At 30.8% G+C, this 21,433-nt stretch overlaps 1 protein-coding gene across 1 annotated transcript in view; it reads left to right on the top strand.

The window, feature by feature from the left end:
* LOC134726705 (glutamate receptor ionotropic, NMDA 2B-like) overlaps nt 1-17,096 on the top strand; it is a 63,879-nt gene extending 46,783 nt beyond the window's left edge. Inside the window, exons 9-17 of the mRNA XM_063591121.1 lie at nt 1,864-2,011; nt 3,225-3,411; nt 4,325-4,450; nt 6,735-6,955; nt 8,211-8,371; nt 9,437-9,618; nt 10,129-10,364; nt 14,518-14,681; nt 15,634-17,096. Coding sequence (XP_063447191.1) covers nt 1,864-2,011; nt 3,225-3,411; nt 4,325-4,450; nt 6,735-6,955; nt 8,211-8,371; nt 9,437-9,618; nt 10,129-10,364; nt 14,518-14,681; nt 15,634-16,003 — 1,795 coding nt within the window. The 3' untranslated portion in view covers nt 16,004-17,096. The remainder of the gene's footprint in view (nt 1-1,863; nt 2,012-3,224; nt 3,412-4,324; nt 4,451-6,734; nt 6,956-8,210; nt 8,372-9,436; nt 9,619-10,128; nt 10,365-14,517; nt 14,682-15,633) is intronic.
* The last annotated feature ends 4,337 nt before the right edge of the window (nt 17,097-21,433 follow it).

Here is a 21,433-nt window from a genome sequence, read left to right on the forward strand (position 1 = left end):
TATACGATATAGATGGGGTCAGTAAATTCCATAATTCCATACATATCGTATTGGATCACTAACACACTATGTAACGAATTATTTATCTAACCGACTATCTTAACATAAGTATTTAGACTAGTGGCCTATCAGAGTCATCACGTCTTCAATTCTGTTAGTATTAAGAACCTACTTCCATTGGTCTCTACAAAAACAAATGCCAACAATAAACAACTTGTTACATTTTTGTAGTTCTAAATGTGTTTTATAATTTATTTCAGTCGTTCGTCATCAATTTCTTTGTCTATTGAAGATTTTTCCATTACACCGTGTTGTTATAAATGTTACACAAGTACTAACCGCGCGATTGCGTTTAACCAATCATTTTCCAATAAATGTAAAAGAGGTAAGATAATGTTTGATCTTAGAAAAACATCTAAAACTCTGGATTTACGAATCAGGATTTTGGATAGTCTGCAATTTCCGAAAGGCTTTGTGTTAAAGTCTAGTTATTTTGCATGAACAGTATAACAATTTTAACAATATCATGTAATAGAAAAATCTTGTTAACTTTGGCATTTACCTAATTAATCGGAAAAAGAATAAAGATTACTAATACACACAGACAAAAATAATAATCCAATTGTTCCACTATTGACATATATATATAACAATTGATAAATATCGAAGATCATTATAAACAAACTGAAATCACAAAAATAATAGTTTGAAAATCGTTGTTTTTCTTAATGTTTTTTCTTTAAAAAAATATATAAATTCTGTTAGCAGATGATGGCATCTCAAAAAGATCCAAATCTCTCAAGAAAATTTATGGTTAGGCTGGCAATTTTATTCCCATAAAATCACTATCTCTAGATCCAATGTCTGGAAAATATGGAGCAGAGAAATTTAAGATAAATGCATTAATTTCAACTGATAACTGAATTATTGATCAAGGTTTTCAGGGCCCATAAATTTTGTTTGTAATTTACAGATTGTCAGGGGTATCTTTCATGAGATATTAATTGATATGCCAAAATTGCGTAATAAAGAAATAGATTTTTTAACACTTTTGATATCGTTATCATGTCTTGAATGTACATTTTAATAACTATCAAATTGGATTTGTCATTTGCGTAAAAAAGCATTAAGATTTGTTTAAAGGTTCATTGTTTATCTATTTGAATAATTTTCTTTGTATCCCATGCTGTTTCATTGACACATTAAAAATATAAAGTTATTGCGTCTTAAGAACTGCCTAGCAGATAATTTGATGCTGACACGATTTACCAGAAACTGAAACGCAAAACTTCTCATTTTGGTGAACAATATGACATTTGCATGTAAATCATGTGCATATTCCAATTAAAACAGATAAAGCTAAACACATTTGTTTTATGGAAAGTTGTTTAAATCTACTGGAACTATCATAATATTAATGTAAAATGATCTTAAATGCTTTATATCAAATATTTTTAAAACAAAATGTTTTTCAGTGCTACTCGTCAATGTTGAAGACTATTATCATGATGCAGTATATTAAAATATTTAATGTGCTTGTAGGATTTTCATCGAAGAACAATTTAATGGATTCTAATTTGTATATGAAAGACAAATAGGCAGGGTCAAATCGACACATAACCTTCATTTCTTTTAATCTTATCAACAACAAAAAATGATTTAAAAACAAAATGGTGTAATTTGTTTTTTAATCACACATATTGTCGTATTGTTATGTTACAAAATGTAGTCATACTCGGTGTGGTTTTGTTTGTTAAATAGTCAAATCTCAGAAATAATCTACAGACCATGTTTAGAACATGTCAATTCTTCATCTTGTACTGAAACAACTGACATGATTAATGTTGTGTTTTTCTTTTTCAGTGGAAACGATAGTACCTTAGCAAACAACACAGTTTTGCGATGCTGCGCCGGGTTATGTGTTGACCTATTGAAGATTCTCAGCACAGAGATGAAATTCGATTACGATTTTTATGAAGTCCCGGATCAGACTTGGGGCCTCCCTGACCAGGTACTTTATTGTAAAAATATTGTTCAAAACCTCTTTTATTCATTAACATCTGATGAAACAGGAAGTTTAAATGCATGACCTCAAATAAAAGATCGATCCTAAAGTTTTTCATTCTATTAAAGCAACTGAAGAATGAAATTGTCTTGCCAGAAGTGCCTATAATATTCAAAGACACAAATTATACAATACCAGCCTACAAAACGATAATGGTTTTCAAACAATTAATAGTGTTGCTCAAAGTTGATAAATGTGATACCTAATTTGTGAAATTGATTTGTTTCAATAAGATTTTACGTCAAATTAGTAACGATTTTAAAGAAATTGGTTGAAGTAGTTTTAAACGTTAGACGATACGGATTACAAAACTCATTGGCACAAGATGAAGCGTAATCAATTAAGTTTAAGGAGAACACATCGTTTTGTATTGTCAATGTGCTAAGAAATTAAGCTCTTTAACAGCGTTAAGACAAGGGTACAGATGGGGATAGTTTTCACTACATGCTGACAAGTGCTTCTTTCAGCTTAGAGGAACAAATTTAATTGGTATCAAAATGGCATTTCTCTTGTGAACAATTCCTTTTTATTACATTATATAAAGTGCGGAGGCTTGTGGAATTTGTTACATAAAAGGATAATAGTGTCAGTTAGTTGCATTTGTAACAAATGTGAAAAAAAAACTTAATAAAAAATCGTGACAATACATTTTTGTAAGCCAGCTATAAATTCAGGTTAAACACACATTTGTTTCTGCCTGTATCAAGTCAGGAATATCACTATTTATTTTTCACTCATTCCATTGATTGGAAACTTGATTTTGGTACCTTTTACGGGTATCCCTTTTAATATTTACCATGCAGTTCGGTATTATGTTTTACATTTTGATAGTTCTATTGCCTTAGGTCAATGAGAAAGATACAAATCAACAAGAGAAAAAAATGAACGTTTTACCTTGAGTATTGATTGCTTAAGTTTAAAAGAACTTGGAAATGAAAAAAATGATCAGCAGAAATATAAAATTCATTTGCTGACTTTAAAAGTGGATAAGATTTTTTTTCAAGAATACCAGGAGTAATGATTTTGGATTTAAAAAATCCGTTCATAATAGAAAAAAATAACATTTGTTGTTTAAATTTTAGTCTTATTATTTTTAAGAACACAATCATTGAAATTTGAAAAAAACAAGTTTTAAACATAGCATGTGCTTACATTATAGGTAACTGGTGAGTGGAACGGTCTTATAAAAGAGGTTAAAGATCGGAAAGCAGACATGGTTCTGACATCTTTAAAGATAACACCAGCACGAAATGAACATATAGAATTTTCTATCCCATTCCTTGAGACAGGAATAACAATCATTGTATCCATTCGTAAGGGAGCCATATCACCTACTGCTTTCCTAGGTAAAGAAAATTATAAGCTGTGTTAAGTTTATGTATGATAGATAGTAAAACAATACCCTCTCCGTTATGTGTGTGTTTTTTTTTCAACACAAAAAGTTGTTACTTTACAATTTGATATCAATAATTGCAATTGCAATAAAAAGTTAATATCCTAGATACCAGGATTGAAATTTTATATTTGACCCGCGTTTCGTCTAACAATAGACTTATCACATGGTTTTTTTTTTAAAACGCTAAATATATATAGTACGAACTTGAAGAGCATTAAGGACCAAATATTTCTAAATGTTTTGCCAAATACAGCTAAGGTAATCTATTCCTGAGTAAAAAAGTATTTCGAAAATTCTAAGTTTTGTTAACAGTTAATTTATGATTTAAACTTAATTAATGATAACTCAAGTCAACACAGAAGTGCTGACTGGTTGGCTGGTGATATTATCGTGGAATTAAAAGTCTTCTAGCAGTGGAATCGACCCAGTGGTTGTAAATAAATTCATCATATATATCAGGGTTGAAAAAGTTTTGTAAAGTAATGTGAAAACCGTTTTATTGTGCTTTGAAATTTCTATAATATGATGATACCATAAACGTATTATCCACAACTTTTTTGTTCACTTTTCAGTTTAATGTGATAGTTGCGTGTCCTACATATTAAACAATCAACAAATGAAAAAATGTAAACTTCATTTTTAATAATAAATACTTTTTTAACGATAATTTTGATGTCCGTTTGAAGTAACAAAAAACATGAAAAAATTGCAAAAATGTTTAAATGTTGTTTTCTATAAAATGTGATTAGTGCAATATCTTGTATGAAAATGATGTTAGGTTATAACCGCTTTTTATGTCTAGTTTTATGTACGATGTCTGTGAACAGAAAACTGTTGAAGGAAAATCCTGTTTTCATTTGCAGAACCGTATGATTATCCATCATGGTGCCTGATATTGGTGTTCAGCGTACACGCAACAGGAGCATCAATCTTCATATACGAATGGTTAAGTCCAAGTGGCCTTAATAGAGGACGTACAAGCTTGCGAGGTAACTTTGAGGTAAATTGTAGTGTCGGGTATAATTGAACGGGGTTTCTAATGATTAAAGCGATGAATTTAGTCAACGGTAGCTATTACACAAAGACAGTTACAACATATAGCAAAAAAAATAGAAAAAAAGAAGACACCACTGTTTTACATTTTCCTTACGTTAGAAATTGACGATTATTCTATTTAATTTATAACATACTGAAATGTATATCCAATATCTATAAGTAAAGGCAACAGTAGTATACCGCTGTTAAAAATACATAAATCCATGGACAAAAATCAAAAGTCAGTTAACAATGCACGGAGTTGATAATATACATCTGAATTTCGCGTGTTTTTTAGTCTGGACGTCATATAGTTAACCATCGAAATGACCTCCGAAGACTGCATTACGGTTACATAACCATACATATAAATAGATTGCAACCACGTGCAATTGATTTTCTCTAGGTATGTTTGATATTAACATTTAAGTTTAAATTAAATGAGTTAATCATCGGTTTAATCCACCATTTTCTACATTTGAAAATGCCTGTACCAAGACAGGAATATGACAGTTCTTGTCCATTCGTTTTTGATGCGTTTTGTTTTTTGTTTTTTGATTTTGCCATGTGATTATGGACTTTCCAAATTGATTTTCCTCTGAGTTCAGTATTTTTGTGATTTTACTTTTAACCTTATAAGACCTTGTAAGTATATAATTCATTAGCGATATTTCAAGTCTAGCTGATATAGACAAAATTAAATTAGACTGACTGCTAAAACGAATTATCATGTCACTTTTTCACTTTCAATTATTCCCTTTTAATGTTTAAGAGGGCATCATTGTTTTAAATATCTTTGATATCACTTTTACATAGGTCAGAAATTTAGTAATGATCTAAGCCATCTCAACTATACCAAGCAGTGCGTGACGAAAATGACAGACTTACATGTTTTGAATAAGAAGTGTTATTTTTTGTATCAATTAGTCAAGAATTAAATTGCAAGCGTTTCGTGATGTGCGAAATTTACATTCTGTTTTATATGTTTTCGCCTTCATTTACTTATAATGGTTTGAGGTGGACGTAACTTTAAGTAAAAACCTGGTTGTTTTTATACTCTAGAACATAATGTTTGTTAATGGCTTCTCAAACTGTTCTCAAGCGTAACTGTTTACCCATTATTATATAACACAAAACGATTATCAAATATTGTTGACTTAATTTTAATATTAAAAAGATTCGTTGATGTAATTCGAAATCAACCGTTAAGTTATAGTTTCAATTTAAGCTAGAAACAATCAAAAAGTATTTTTTTACTTCCATAATTCATATTAATGGCTGATACAACTTAATACGAATTATATATCGTTATTGATGCAATAAAGATTAATTGCAGTTTAAGGATACAATTTGAACAAGTTTTTCAATGTAAAAAATGAAGCCATCGTATTAACCAAAGAACTGTTGCTATCAACTAGCAACACTTAAAATAAAATGATTGCAATTAATGTAACTGAATACTATACGAAATGTTCGGTACAATAATAATCAAATATTTTTCCAATTTCTAGGATAAATAGTATTAAGAAAGTGAAGTCATTCTATCGTTTGGCATAAAAGGTTATAATGTCATTTCTTGATGGCATCATATTTGTACAAACCTAATTCAAGTGTCAGACTATTGTCAAAGACCCTCTAATTATTGTATAAAGCTTCAAGTTGAGCTAAATTATATTGCTGTTTCTAATTCATCAAATGATAGACTATTCGAATTTTGATTTAAGTGTTCAGACAAATATCGATGTAATACTTAAACACAAGGATATTAATATAGTTCTATTATTAAGGTTAAAAGCCCTCTTCAAACATATATGAATAAGCTCTAACATAAAAAGATAAAATTGTATCTGAAGAATGTTGTGGGAGTAGGACCTAAGTAAATGTATGTTTTGTTACTCATCAGATAAAATGGTCATATAATTAATTTTTGTTTGTGAAGAGTTTGTATTGATGTTTAAGACCTTTATTACTTTGATTAAGTTGTCAAAATAAAAGCGACTAGGCTAACCACAATAATTTTGCATTAATTGTGTATTTTTTTGATTATAGTGTTTATCTTCGGACAATAACAAGCAGTCCATGACAATTTTCTCCTTTAAACGTTGCTCGAGTATAAATTTCTTTTAATTATGCTTTGACTATGTTTTATGTCTCATCTTATATTGCCGACCTAAATGCTTGTTTATATTATAACTGTTCTTAAAGCGACATATGTTTCATTATGATGTTTATTTTCAGATCACAAATTTTCTTTATTCCGATCATTTTGGTTGATTTGGTCTATGTTGTTCGGAGCCTCGGTTTCAACAGATAATCCACGAGGAGTGGCCAGTAGATTTATGACCAATGTGTGGGCTTTGTTTGCTCTGGTATTCCTGGCTAGTTATACTGCCAATCTTGCTGCTTTCATGATAACAAAAGACGAGTATTATAAGTTATCTGGTATCACAGATTGGCGGGTAAAATTTGTGTTTGTAACATAAGTTTCTTGTCAATACGGAATTTTACAAAATGAAAGAGGGAAGTGATTTCAGTCGTTCATTAAAACAAACTGTTTTCATTACCAACTTTAGTTGATGATATTTCAACAAAATACTTTAATAACATTTTTTTTGTCAGCTTTAATGTGACGACATTTTGTTGCAATATAAAATTTATTAATCCAAAAGTGTGAATTGGTTATCAATTTTAAATGATTTATTATCATTTAAATACAACTAATCTACGTTTGAATAATGTGAGATATAGGCGAGATATCAAGTATACTGGAACCAAACGAAAACAACACAGAAATATCAAAGTTTGTTTTAATGAGTTCAATAATACAGATGAGTTCATACAATGTTAAATTTTAAATCGACACAGAGTACAAAAATCATGTCAGTAAGGTTATCAGAGGTCATAACAAAGATACAACTGAATAAAATCCTAATTCGGGATACGATCAAGAACATGCATCTTGATTAAAGGTCTTCATATACATCTACCCTCCATCTTTATTATATTGGTACAACAGTAAAATTTGACAACTACAGTATAATAACAAGATTCATCGAATGAAAGAACACATACAGCCACTAAAAGGAAACCTATAGCCAAAATACGAAAGAAAAGACAAAAAAAAAAGGTATTTTGCAAAGTGAACTTTGCATGAGGCAGTTGCAACTGTTTGAGTTTTTGTGAGATTTTGTTTACACATTTTGCCCCAATTTATAAATCGCTTTCTCTCTTTATTTTATAAATATAATTTTAGAATCATAGTAAACCAAATAGCTTGTCACATTCATTTTTACAGTGGCACCACGCTGATGTAAATGTATGCTTTATTTGTGAATGTTTAATGGTTTTCCGAAAAATAAAGGCACATATCATATAAAATCATCATTTATATTTGTAAACTGCATGTCGCTGATTATATAATAATTGATTATATAATTCATGAGATTTATATAATGTAATAACGACCCCTAAAAAAAGAAAGACAAAACATAGCTAAACCAAAAACAAAAAAACAAACAAATAAGCAAGCAAAAACAAAAAAACATAAACAACCAAACAAAAACACACAAAACGCACTTTCGACAAATAAGAGTTAAAACAGATCTGAGATTGCATTGTGAAATTCCAACGTATACAAAAAGTGATATGAAAATACATTATTTTGAAATTTAGTTCCAACAAAAGCTGAAGTAAACCTATATTTTACAATTGCAGCTTAGAAATCCTAAGTCCTTGAAGCCTCCCTTTAAGTTCGCTACAGTACCAAATGGTAGTACAGAGGAGAACTTGAGACAGAATCACAAACAGATGTTCACATACATGAAAACATATAATAAACCCACGGTTGCAGAGGGCATAGAGTCACTGAAAGCACAGTAAGTTCTTGTGGATACCTTTGTTTCTTTTGTAGCGAAAAGACACAGTCGATGAAATTAATGTGTCATTTGCTGTAGAGATTTGTTTTCTGAATTTTAGCAACAAAAGATACGAAAAATGTCTATTCCGTCTCTTGTAAGCCCTATATTTCACTGAACGGTTTACCATGTTTATTTAAATCCAAATAAAGGAAACAAAGCGTCACGAACTTCAAAGAAATACGGTTTAGATACACATGCAGTAGTTATATTGTTTTGAACTCCAATCTTATTTCAATCAATGGGAGAACAAAATACGAAAGCTGAATACAACTTTAACAAAAAACAGAATAAGAAAAAGGAAATTATATAAGTAATTTAGAATACCCTAATACAAATATCAAATCACTTTGTTTGGCTTGTGCTTCTCAATCTTATGTTTTTGTGTAAGTTTTTTTGTGTTGGGCTTTTTCTCTGTTTACTTTCAGGCATGATATTGTCTGACTTCTTTTGCCCGTCTTCTTCAGTCTGTCTGTCTGTATGTTTGTCTGCCTTCTTTTGTATGCCGCCTACGTCTTGCAGTTTCTTTTTTCCTTTAAGTATATATTGTTTTATACCTTATTCATAGTAATGGCAGAAATGGTAACTCAATGTAATGTTGCCGTATGAAAATCGAGGAATACAAAAAAAGTAGAGAATCGGGAGATACAGATATTACACGAAACACAAGACACAAAGATTCCAAATCAATTGTATAACTTTCATCATCTTGAAATCTTAATTTAGATTTTAACCAAAAAAATGCATCCACATTTTCATAAAGATGAAACTCAAACGCTTGTATGATTTATTAAAGTGTTATTAGTTAAATTGAAGTTCTGCATTTTATCTTGATAATAAAATTAAGTAATATTTTAATAATCAATTATACTGCTGCTCATAATATTGACAATATTGCATTGGCCAAGCTAAAGTTCATAACTGATTATATCAGAAATTCTTATAAGACTGCTCGTTCCTTCACAACTGCAATCACATCCATTTTTTTTTTATCTGTAATTACTTTGAGATTTGATTTCTCCATAGGAAGATCGACGCTTTCATATACGATGCTACACCATTAGAGTACCAAGTGGGTATAGACAAAGATTGTAATTTAATCACAGTAGGGGAGAGATATGCTATGACAGGATATGGAGTAGGTGTTCCCAAAGGATCAGATCTGATGGCGGAGATCAATGAAATAATATTAGAATTACAGGAAAATGGTAACAGTTCTATAAATAGTTGGCGTTGTTCTCATAACATATTGTCAAAATAAAACTAAAAAATAATAGGCAAAATTCAAAGTTCCATAATAGAAAAGCAAAATAAATCTTAGGAGATTTGCAAATGTGACAAACATTTCTTGTAACTTGATTCCAATGCAGTATTACAGAATTCATTCTGTTTATCGGCATCATACATTTATTGTGAAGACGCTTGAAAAAAGCACATACATTTTTGACAGTTTAGATAATCGTACAAGTATTCATTTAAGCTATTTCCTTATAATTAACTTTCGAAGTTTTGAGTTTGAGTTTTCCTTATTAAGGTAGGAACTTGTATAGCTGACTATGCTATGAGGTACGGAATTTGCTAAATGTTGGAGGCCGAACGGTGACCTAAGATGATAATATCTGTGCCATTTATAGTCTCTTATGAAGAATTGTTTCATTGGCAATCACAGCACATATTCTTTTTTAAATACATTTTAATAAAGTGTTATTTTGTTTTAGGGGAATTGGAACGGTTAAGGAAATTCTGGTTAGCAGGTGCTTGCCATAGAAAGCAAAAACGAGGTCAACATAGTCAAAATATTGGTATCTTAAACTTTACCAGCGCCTTTATATTACTAGCTGGTGGTATGCTTCTTGGAAGTTTACTCCTTCTTCTAGAGCATATATATTTTAAATTTGGTAGAAGTTGTCTGCGACGTTATGACAAAAGTGGATGTTGTGCACTAATAAGCTTGGTAAGTTTGCATCCACATGAAATATGACTGGAATAAGATTTCATTTTTTTTTCTTTAATTGTCTAATTATGGATCTCCCGCCAAGTAAGATTTTGAAAACGGTCTACATCTTTATTAAATGTGCAGATTGTTTGACAGAAAATCTAAGTTTCATCTTCTTATTTCAATCCAAACAATTAAAGGTGAGATTAACAAACAAACGAGTAAGGTGCACTTATTTTATAGAAAGCTTACAAAGATCACAAGAGCTATGACCTCATATTTAATTTATCGTTTAGTTTTCTATTTCTATGTTTTTCAATGTATTATCCATACAACATCTGATAATAATGCACAACTAGTAGTGACCCATATGTTTACGTTATACGTACCAAATTAATCTATTTTGCCGTAAACCTTAAAAGCAGTATGTCAACTGTAGTTTATAGTCATCCGTAATGATAATATATTTAGGATTAGTTGGGAAATAATTTGGAAAACAAATTCTTTTCTTTTTTTGTCCGTTATAACTATCCTTTTTCGGTTTCTATGTCTACTTGGTAATGTTATTAGTATTGTCTGTTTTACAAATGGGTTGGAAAATTCAATTCCCATGATATAATTTATCCTTAAAAAAATCATCAATACTATTCTCGATAAACAGACTCTTTCTGCGTTGTGTTGGGTACCAAATCGCATTATTGGGAACTTATAAGTCAAACGTTACATAAATAATCCAAGAAAAAAGCAGTTCAGATGTATACACGGTCACCGACATCTGAACTGCTTTTTTCTTAGATTATTTCTGTAAGGATGTACCGTGAATTAGAACAAACATAATGAGTTTTAAAGGTAAATCAGATACCAACACAACAACGAAAAGTAACTAATATATGTTATGAGGACACGTATGTCATCAAAAATGAACACATGCCACATCATGTAACAAGCTAAACATGAGCACAGTCATACATTTGAATTAGACTTGTCAGTTAATGACTATACACCTTGTTTACGCACTTAAATAATTTGAGTCAGCATCTTGACAGCTACATGTATGTTTCATTATTGAATGTGTTTTTATGCAGCACATTATTTGACAAAATACCTAACACTTCATTATATTAGAGATGACCAGGATATTGACGAACGAACCTATCTCGACGAACGAACGTATAAGGAGCGGTAATTGTATGTTTACAAACGTACCTAAAAAAAAAAGTGTTGTTATGTAATGATTTATATGTTTGAAATGTATTCGGATGCAATCAAGATAATAGAGAGAAATACATTAAATATACCAATTTTAAATGGTTTTCATGATTTATCGATAAAAGACGTATACAAGTGTTACGTATGTCACGATATCATAGTATACATGTAGTTTTCGTAATCGTTGGACGCATGATGAAATAAACATCACGCTCAGGAGTATTCGAGTGCACCGACAACTTTTACTTTACTCGTACAGATATGAAGGCATAATTTAGATTATCTCAAACAATATGTAAATGTGATGCTGTGGGATCGTTTCTTTGTCTGTCTTTTTAATTGGGTATTCAAGTTTTATGATATGTAATCTCATCGATCAGTTTATATTTAAAAAATATGTCGTTTTTAGCCCGTTCAAAAAAAAATTCTAAATGAGGAGGGGGTGGGGCAGTTTGTTAAATGTTGTCCTGCACTCTTTGTGATCTCTGTCCTTTTTATTTTTCACCCTATTCGGTCCTGCCTTTTTATATAGGTTTATCCTGACTTTTTTATTACATAAATTGTCATTTTTTTACACCACATTCATGTCCTGCTTTTTCAAATTTCATCCTAGCCACCACCCCCTTTAACCCCCAAAACTCATATGGTAGTCTTTTATCATACCTGTCAACCTCTGATGGAGCAATCTTTTTAGTGTTTAACTGGTCATGAGATTTAATACAAGGCTTACTTGGTCCTTCAAAAATGCAAATGACGACATTGGAACCTCACAACAAATTTATAAGATAATTGCAGATGCTAATGTGTATAAAAAAATACCAATAGCGGTTGTGGGGTAGTGTGAGGTAGAACACCCCACTCCCACCCAAGCTTATGAATAAAAAACATACATTATAGCCAAGGCTTCGTGTTGAAGGCCGTTCTTTGGCCCACAATAAAAGGAGGGTAGTATACCTTATATAATATTGACTTCAATGTTTAGCTACCTACACACTCAATGCAAGGCTGTAACTCTGTTAAATTATCACAAAATAACAATACAACAAATAATCAAAATGGTCCCTTGAAATTGCAAGCCTTATTGTGATTTCCTGACATATTCTCCTTTCACAATTAGGCAAAAACCTGGACCGCTGTTACAAAATAAAATCAGCAAACAATATTTCTAAATATAATTCAGAATGGAAATGGGGAATATGTCAATAAGACAACAACCCGACCAAAGAGCAGATAACAGGCGAAGGCTACTTAAGGTCTTCAACTCCGCGAGAAATCACGCATTCGGAGGTGGGCCTCAGCTGACCCCATAATACAAGTATGCACTAGTTCAGTGAAAATGGACGTCATACTAGACTCCAACACATATAAACGAACTTAAATTAAAAAATGCATACACGACTAACAAAGGCCAGAGACTTGGGATAAAAGCAAACATGCGGCTAGGTTAAACGTGTTTTGTGAGATCTCAATCATACCTTTTACCTCTAGCCAATGCAGTTTTGGTCCTCGTGGAAGGAAATTTCGTTTAAGAATTTTAGTTATGATCCTAGACACCAATGGTATAAGTAACAGAATACAATAAACGATTCAAACCCAGAAAGTGCTGTTGAGGCATCGAGTACAAATGTATGTCATTCGTAAATTGTAAACTTGGTTGTCACTTTTGGAGTTTCGGCGAGAAAATAATGTATTTTGCTTCTTCCCAATAAAAGCCTTTCAAGTCTATAGGTCATTATTTTTGACGTCTAAAATGAGAAAGGATTTTGTTTAGTAATATATCCATTGACTTAGTGTAGATAAATAGGTACAAAATAACTTAATTTCCGGTAATTCCATGTTTACTATAATTTAAATATGAGCTTTGTCCTCAATTGTCGATTTTCACATTAAGCCATATAGCAATCGGACAAATGTCACACAAACAAATGTATTTGTCTCAAGAATGTCTAAACCAACATTTTAAAATGATGTTTTAATTATATTGTCTGAATTTTTTTTTTATGCAATAATGTGATACTCAGGCAGTTGAAATGTACCATAGGTCCATCTGTGTGCTCAAAGATTTGACCCTCACCCGTATGCGCCTCCTATGACGTGGTAAATTGGATAATAGTATTCGTATAAGTTTGCAAATATAACGAATAAGCTAATCAAATGAGCGGAAAATATAATAACCATAAGAGACGCAACTGCACTTTGATTAGCAAAAGTATCAATACAGTGGTAATAAACTTCAATATCTATTTTTATAGCATCCCCTTTTACGACATGCAAAAAATTTCAAAAAACAAAATTTAGGAACTTATTTCTTTGATTTGATCAGGGTTCCTTGTAATTAGCCTTATCTGGCTTGTCTAGGGGCATAAGCCAACGAAGACAGATAAATTTCGGAAAAGAAAACAAGATTTAAAATTAAAAATAAATTATATCAATATGGTAAAATTTGATATCTATGCTTTCACCATTTTTTACCCTTAAAACACTTTTGGGACATCGAATTTTAAAACAGAGTCTTAAATATCGAGTGAACCTTTTTCTATTGTAGCAAACATTAAGCTATTTATGATCGGAGTAAGCTTATAAACAGGTAATATTTCTTTAAACTACATGCAGAACCATGCGATTTCTTTCACTTGGACGATTTTATGTTGGACTAATTCATTAATATGTATAAACTACCGCTCCCGCTTCGTACGATTCGTCAAGTTACGCTTTCGTACGTTCGTTCGTCATTATCCTGGTCATCTCTAGTCACACCGATGTATAAATACAATGATTTTTATTTTAAATAACTACTACCATAACCAGATTTTCAACAGAACAAGAAACATTAAAGACAATCAAAAGCACTGATGAAATCCTGATTTAAAATCATTTTGTGATCTTCTCTAGTGGTTTTTTTTTTAATAATGTACATTGTTTATGTACTATAAGTATATACTTATTATTATTGCAATTTTAGAGTATGGGAAAATCATTGAACTTTGAACAGTCAGTCCGGGAAGCATTAGATATACACCGAAAGCACAAATGTAAAAATGCTGTGTGTGAACTTCAAATATGGAAAACGAAGCACGAGCTAGATTTATCGTTGTTAAAAATTCAGAAATTACAAGACCAACTACGGTAAGACTTTTAGAAACTTAAAATAATGATAGAAGGAAACGAAACTTGTAATCAGGAAGGGATAACCATTTGATTATCGGGAGTGGAGTTCGGATTGATGGAATATTTAACAAAAATAAACCTGGATCGGTAAGAGCTGAATATGAATAACGTTGCTTTAGACAGGATTAATAAAATGAATATTCTGCAACACAAAATGCAATCAGGACACAATTGTGTACAAAAGTAAGAATGAAATAAAAATAAGCTTGTTTTATATCAGATGAAAATGAATAACTAATCTATAAAAAAAGTTCCTGGCTTGTAGAAAATCAAACGGTTGTCTCCTAAATCACCGTTGATAGGAAGGGAATCTATGTTTGAATAAATATCTTAAATACTTTTCAGATAAAAAGAAAAAAAACCCAACTCCTGGCTACAAGAAAAACAAACGGTTGTCCCCTAAAAAACTGTTGATAAGAAGGGCCTCTTTGTTTGAATAAATATTTAAAATACTTTTCAGATGAAAAAAAAAATATACATGAAAAAGTACTCTTCTCTAAAATATTTCTTATTTGAAGTGACACAATTAAGAATATTTTTAAAGGCATTATGAAGAGTCAATAATAATTACAAATGTTAAAATCTGAATTTGTTTCAAACTGAAAAACGTTCTGGGAAAAGATGCATGATGAAACCATTAGCAATATAATAACAAAAACTAATTATATAAGACTGGTTACAGTCAAATAAAAGGCGACAGTAAATTACCGATGTTCTTAACTCGTTATTCCACTTGGAATATTCGAACCAAGTTGATTAAAAAAAGAAGAAGAAAAAAAAAAAAAAGACTTGATGGAAGGAGATGTAGAAAAAATACCGGAAACGATTCGCATGCAAATTAAGTTAGTTTTTTTAAAGTCCAATGATTGTATGATCAGTGAAAATGCTTTACTCATGTTTTCTTTTACAGAACTGTGACAACAGTAAAAGGTGCATGTCGAGAGAACCATAAGCTTAATGGCGCACCTGCATTATCATTAAACAGACATGTACAAATTCATAATGATATTGAAAACAAAGCGAAAGAGGAACATTCTCCTAGTTCAGCTAATGAAGCTTTTAAACAAAGACATATTAGACATGGTTCTGATGAATCGGTACAATTAACGAATATTGACAATCCTCGATGGAACAGGCGATCATTAAAACGTTCCTCTAGTTATACGAATGCTGTAATGATTGATCTTCCTGAAAACAGCCAATCACAAGTAGCCAAACACGATAATGGTCATTATTATGTAAGACTTCCAACACAGAACCCGGATGATTCTATCACGTGATATATGTCGGTAAATAATACAGTGTAAATAGGTTGATATGCTTTCAGTTTAATAAATATAGAATCATTTTCATAACAGCGTGGACATTAAAATTTCTTGCTGCGCTCAGGTTAGCAATTGACTGGGTCAGATTAGGTGAATTTTCGTCTGCAACGCCCGATGTCATATCGTTCGTGTTATATACATTTAAACTGTAAGGTCTCCAAAGATTATAATTGCAAAAATAACTAGTAGAGAACTTAAACTTGTGTGTTGATTTAAATGATGAAAACTTAAACTTTCCTTATTTCTTCTCGTGCACCTGCATGTACTTCACTCTTTTATTCTATTTAAATTCCCACTCGAAGGCATCTGACAGACTGAATTAGCCTAAAATCACTGTTATTGATAGTAGTTGACAAACAAGTTAAAAGTAAATGATTCAATATTATTACAAAAATAAGCATTGCGGTAAGTCCACGCTGTTATGAAAATGATTATATATTCTGGTGAAGGTTCATTTGAAAATAATTATCAAATATAAAATTATAAGCAATACGAACTGTCGAAAGAGCCTGCGATTACTCAAAACTGATTTTTTTTTGTCACAACGGAGGTCACGTGGTTAATGGACATATAGAAAGTGGTCATTACACACAATGCTTACTTGGATTTGGTGTTTATCAAAGTTAAATGGTAATACAAAAGAATCTACAGATTACGTGAATTAACATAAATTAAAATAGGTTCTCTGATCTGTTGTTTGATTTGAAACCACCACCACACTTGTTTTTATTTTGTAAATTGTTGTTCTATCTTTGTTTCTTAACATTTATTTTCTGTGACTTTACTATTTCTTATAATTATGTACAAATGGATAAGTCCAAGCTAGTTAAATAACATATTCTTTAGTATCACCATAAGCAACCAGCATGAAAAGCCACCTTCAGACATTTCTTATATTTGATGTGATACTCATCATAATTTACATGGTAGAATTCTCTTTCATATGGCCATAGTCGCATTGACACAACTGAATTATATATTTACTTCACTTCTTTTAGTACCGATGTCATTGACAAAAAATTGAGCTTATGTAAATAAAACAAATTAAACGAGATTTTCATTGTAAAACTATCTTTTCTTTCATTACCAATATATTATTAATATGAGTTTTGTATTGTTGATATTTGAAATAGAATACTAAACAATGATAATAATTATAATGATAATAATACAACAATAACTTATTCATCCCTAAGTTAGTGTAACCTTGACACTCTAACGTCTTCAGATGAACGACAATTCTTATTGGAAGATTATTTATGCTGTAACTGCTCACTGATAACTGTTTTTATATAAACTGGCGTCTTCTCAAAGAGAGGAAAAAGATACTAAATGTATATTCAAACTAATAAGTCGAACACAAACTGACAATGCCATGGCAAAAAAGATAACACTAGAAAAACGACGAAAGAACAAACAACAGTACACAAAACACAACACTTAAGACTAAGCAAGAAGAAAATGCTTTGCTCATTGTTAAAGGACGTATCGCGATCTACAGTTGTCAATTTCTGCGTCGTTTGGTCTCTTGTGAGATTCCAGTATCGCAATTTTGACGCCAAAAGACTTATCTGTTATTTTTTTTTTCAAAAAAAGTTAGAAAGGCTTAATAAAGTGCAGCATACAGGATAAAACATTCCGAAGGGTTTTGCCAAATAGAACATAAGTGATCTTTTCCATAACGAAATCAAACCTTATGTTGGTCAAAAGTTACACCCATATTGCAAAAGATATATCTACAATGTGTACCAATACATAATACTGATTATTATTATCTTAGTCATGTAGGAATCCTTCATAATACAAACGTTTTCTCCAAGAGGTAGATATTTAAGGTTTTCCTAAAGTCATGAAGGATATTACTCACAGTACTAAATATCCCATTTGATCAGAAATACCAACACTACAGCGGTTTTCATCTAAACAATAAAATCCTGATTGTCACCCATATTTATCGTGGTGTATTTTAAGAGCTCGACTTCCAACATAGGAGTAGTGTAAAATGACTGGAAGCAGATAGTCTGTAATGCTAGAGAAAGGATAACGAAAAAACAAGGTAATGTCTTCATGAAAGTGAATTTCAGAAGGTAAAATCAGTCGAGGAATGATGCTAAGGAATTTATATTTCTAGAATTAAACTTGATAGCCGATGGCATTCATCCAATAAATCATTAATCAATTTTCAATTGTCAAATCAAATATAAAAAAGACCATTTCCAGATCTAGACACACGTCGCAGTTTGCAATTTATTGAAGTAACATGTACACTGATCATTCCCTTCCATTTATGACAAAAGTAAGTGACGGAAATCATCCTTGTACAAGGAGAGTTTCAAAATATGGACAAATGGGATGTGGCTGCATGAAGGCTGTAAATATTGCTTGCTCATTTTGACTGAAAGTAATCGACCTGCAGACAAAACATAAAACTACTTCAAGAATATTTTGATTACAATGTTCGTTGTACAATAATGAATGCTGTAAAATTTCAAAATTATCTGAAAACAAAGTGAGTAGACGGTAGATTTAAACATTGCTAACCTGCTACAACTCAAAATTATAAAAGCTGTAGACCAAATGTTAAAACGATTTGCCTTAAAAAAAACATCAGCAAGTTACTTCTTGCATGACGGATGTAAAAATGTCTTACTCGCTGCAAATTAACAGTATTAAGCTGCATACCAGATATATTAAATCTTTCCATTCCATTGAAGACACAAAAAAATCGTTGACCAAAGTTTTCTTCCCAAGATGTATCGACGGACGGAAGGGACAAACGAAGTGAGACGGTAGTTCGCATTAAAGGCATATACAAACTAAGAGAACAGACAAGACTCAAAGTATGAGCGAGGTAATGTTCGTCTTGATCAGGAAAATACAAGAATTATCAAGTATAAAATATACTGATAAAATAGATATCAAACAGCAGTACAAATCAAACATTAATGACACTGAATTAAAGACTTTTTTGCAATTTTGGTATCAATTCCAATAGCAATTCTCGTTTGAATCGTTTCAAAATTGTAATGTTGGCGCCTTCAATAGTTGGCTATACTCGACACTATTTTTCTCCTATTATTTTTTTTAGCAAAGGATCGTATTACAATTGAAGGCAACATACAGAAACAGAGGGAATCGCATAAACTCAAAAGCTATTGAGACCGGTTTCGTCACCTGCTTGAAAAAGGGATATTCATTGACTTTTAAAATTCATTATTTTAAAACAGAAGTATTTTTGTTTGTTATTCTATCTTGCATCGATGAAAGACATTCATTTGTTTTTAACGCGGTTTAGTTTATTTATTTACGATTTTATTTGAATTACATAGTTCTCCGAAAATCCAGATATGGCAGTGCACCTTTACATCGCACATAGCAAAGATGACTACTTTCACCGAAGACTACGAGTTTGAAATAGTACAGATAACACGCTTTCCAGACAAACTAAATAACACGATGTGATGCAACTATTATTGATTTTGCTTCATGTTTTAACCAAAAGTGCCAGTGTTGTTAAACAAGATATCTAACTGTCCAAATCTATTACGGAAATATCAAATAAATATTACCTAATTTTGACAAATATTATATATGTATCACTTAGGTTGATATTTGTAATATGAAATTGCAAAAGTAAAGATAATTCCTAATAAATAGCTTTTTGAGTTATATGATATTCTATTTTTATAATGGTATGAAAAAACAAATATAACCAAATGCCATTCTAATATGAATACAACGAGATAGACAGAAATCAAACAAGAAAACAAAACAAAAGAGATTAACAGTTTTCAGTGAAATTTATTTTCCAGGCCATATCCAACTAAGTTAGACATCACGTGACTTTTGTGACGTATAAAAGCCGCCATTTTGTATTATATTTCCCCATACAAAATGCATATATGCTTCAATAAAGTTTAATTTTCTCTTAAACCTGATCCGTTTTCTTAATTTTGCAAATCAATCCTTGATATTCAAACATATTTCTATCAAACAATGTTGGTCTTAACAGTTTAATTTTTGATTTAATTCGGTCAAATCGGAATCGTAAAACATGCACTTTTTCTCGTCATTTCTCCGTTGACTCAATGCTAAATTACCGATATACATGTCTACTTTTATAACAAATAAAGAAATTCTGTAAATAAAACACAAACTTTGCAAATCGATTAAGTATATTTAAACATATAGCTGGCGAAGAATAGTACTTAAAACAGTTTAATTTCAGGGCAAATTCGGTCAAACATCGAGTTAAAAAAGGGAATTTTCCGAGATTTTTCAAAATGGCGGCTGATGTATCCTATGAAAATGTTGCATCACATCAATGATTTCTATAGTAAGACTTTCCTAGATTATAACTATTTTTTTATAAAGAATCTCTGATGATTCTTTTATTTTCCTTTAGAAATATTTCAATATCCTTGATTTCAAAATTTCTTAATAAAAAAAAATATATTATTAAGTGTGACACGGGAACATTTATTTTGACAGATATTCATCTAGGAGATACTGTTACCAGAAAATAGTTTCAATATCTATCATAAAAAATATTCTCTTCGTTTTTAAAGGTGTATCCAAGTATTCTGTATATTTTATCTTTCTTTAGAAATATATTTATACATTTCTTTTAAAACAAAAACATAAAAAAATTTCATCCTAAGAGAAAAAAAAATAATGTCCAATTAATTTATAATAGCTAAATATTCTATACCTTCAAAATTTGATTCGTTGACCGAACAGGTGAAATCTAACTTGGATTATAATGTTACATCATAATATATTGTCAGGTAGACGTGCAAACCAAAAGCAACCAGGTGACATTCAACATCCTGTCAGTGTGTATACATGTTTTACCAGAGTTTAAATTTTGTGATATACAAATGTTTTCATAAATGTACAAAACTTCCCATGTCAAATCAGAAGAAGTATGGTTCATAATAAACTTCAGGAAAATATGAATGTTATGAAAATTTCTTTAAAAAAAATATTTATTGCTTAAAAGGCATTCAAATATTTATATGTTTCTATAATTATTTCAAAGAAATATTCTGATTCAAATTTTAATTTAAATGAATTTCGATCATTGAATATGATTTTATTATTATTTATTTTTTAATTCAATATTTAAAGCTTAATCCAGGCAATGCATCGATATAAAGTTTAAATTGCGTAAAAAAAAAGTTATTGTATACATTCCAACAGAGACGTATAATACGATTGGTCTGGTTTTAACAATATTGTATACCCGATAATATCTATCGACAGAGTTATCGGTCCTGAATAGGACTGATATAGTTGGGTATGTAGGAATTTTCCACGAGTCAAGATGCAAATAACTTCAACAAAGATAAGCACTCATTCATAAAGAAGGGTGAAAGATACCAA

Source organism: Mytilus trossulus, chromosome 7, assembly GCF_036588685.1.
Source record: "Mytilus trossulus isolate FHL-02 chromosome 7, PNRI_Mtr1.1.1.hap1, whole genome shotgun sequence".
Classification (NCBI taxonomy): domain Eukaryota; kingdom Metazoa; phylum Mollusca; class Bivalvia; order Mytilida; family Mytilidae; genus Mytilus; species Mytilus trossulus.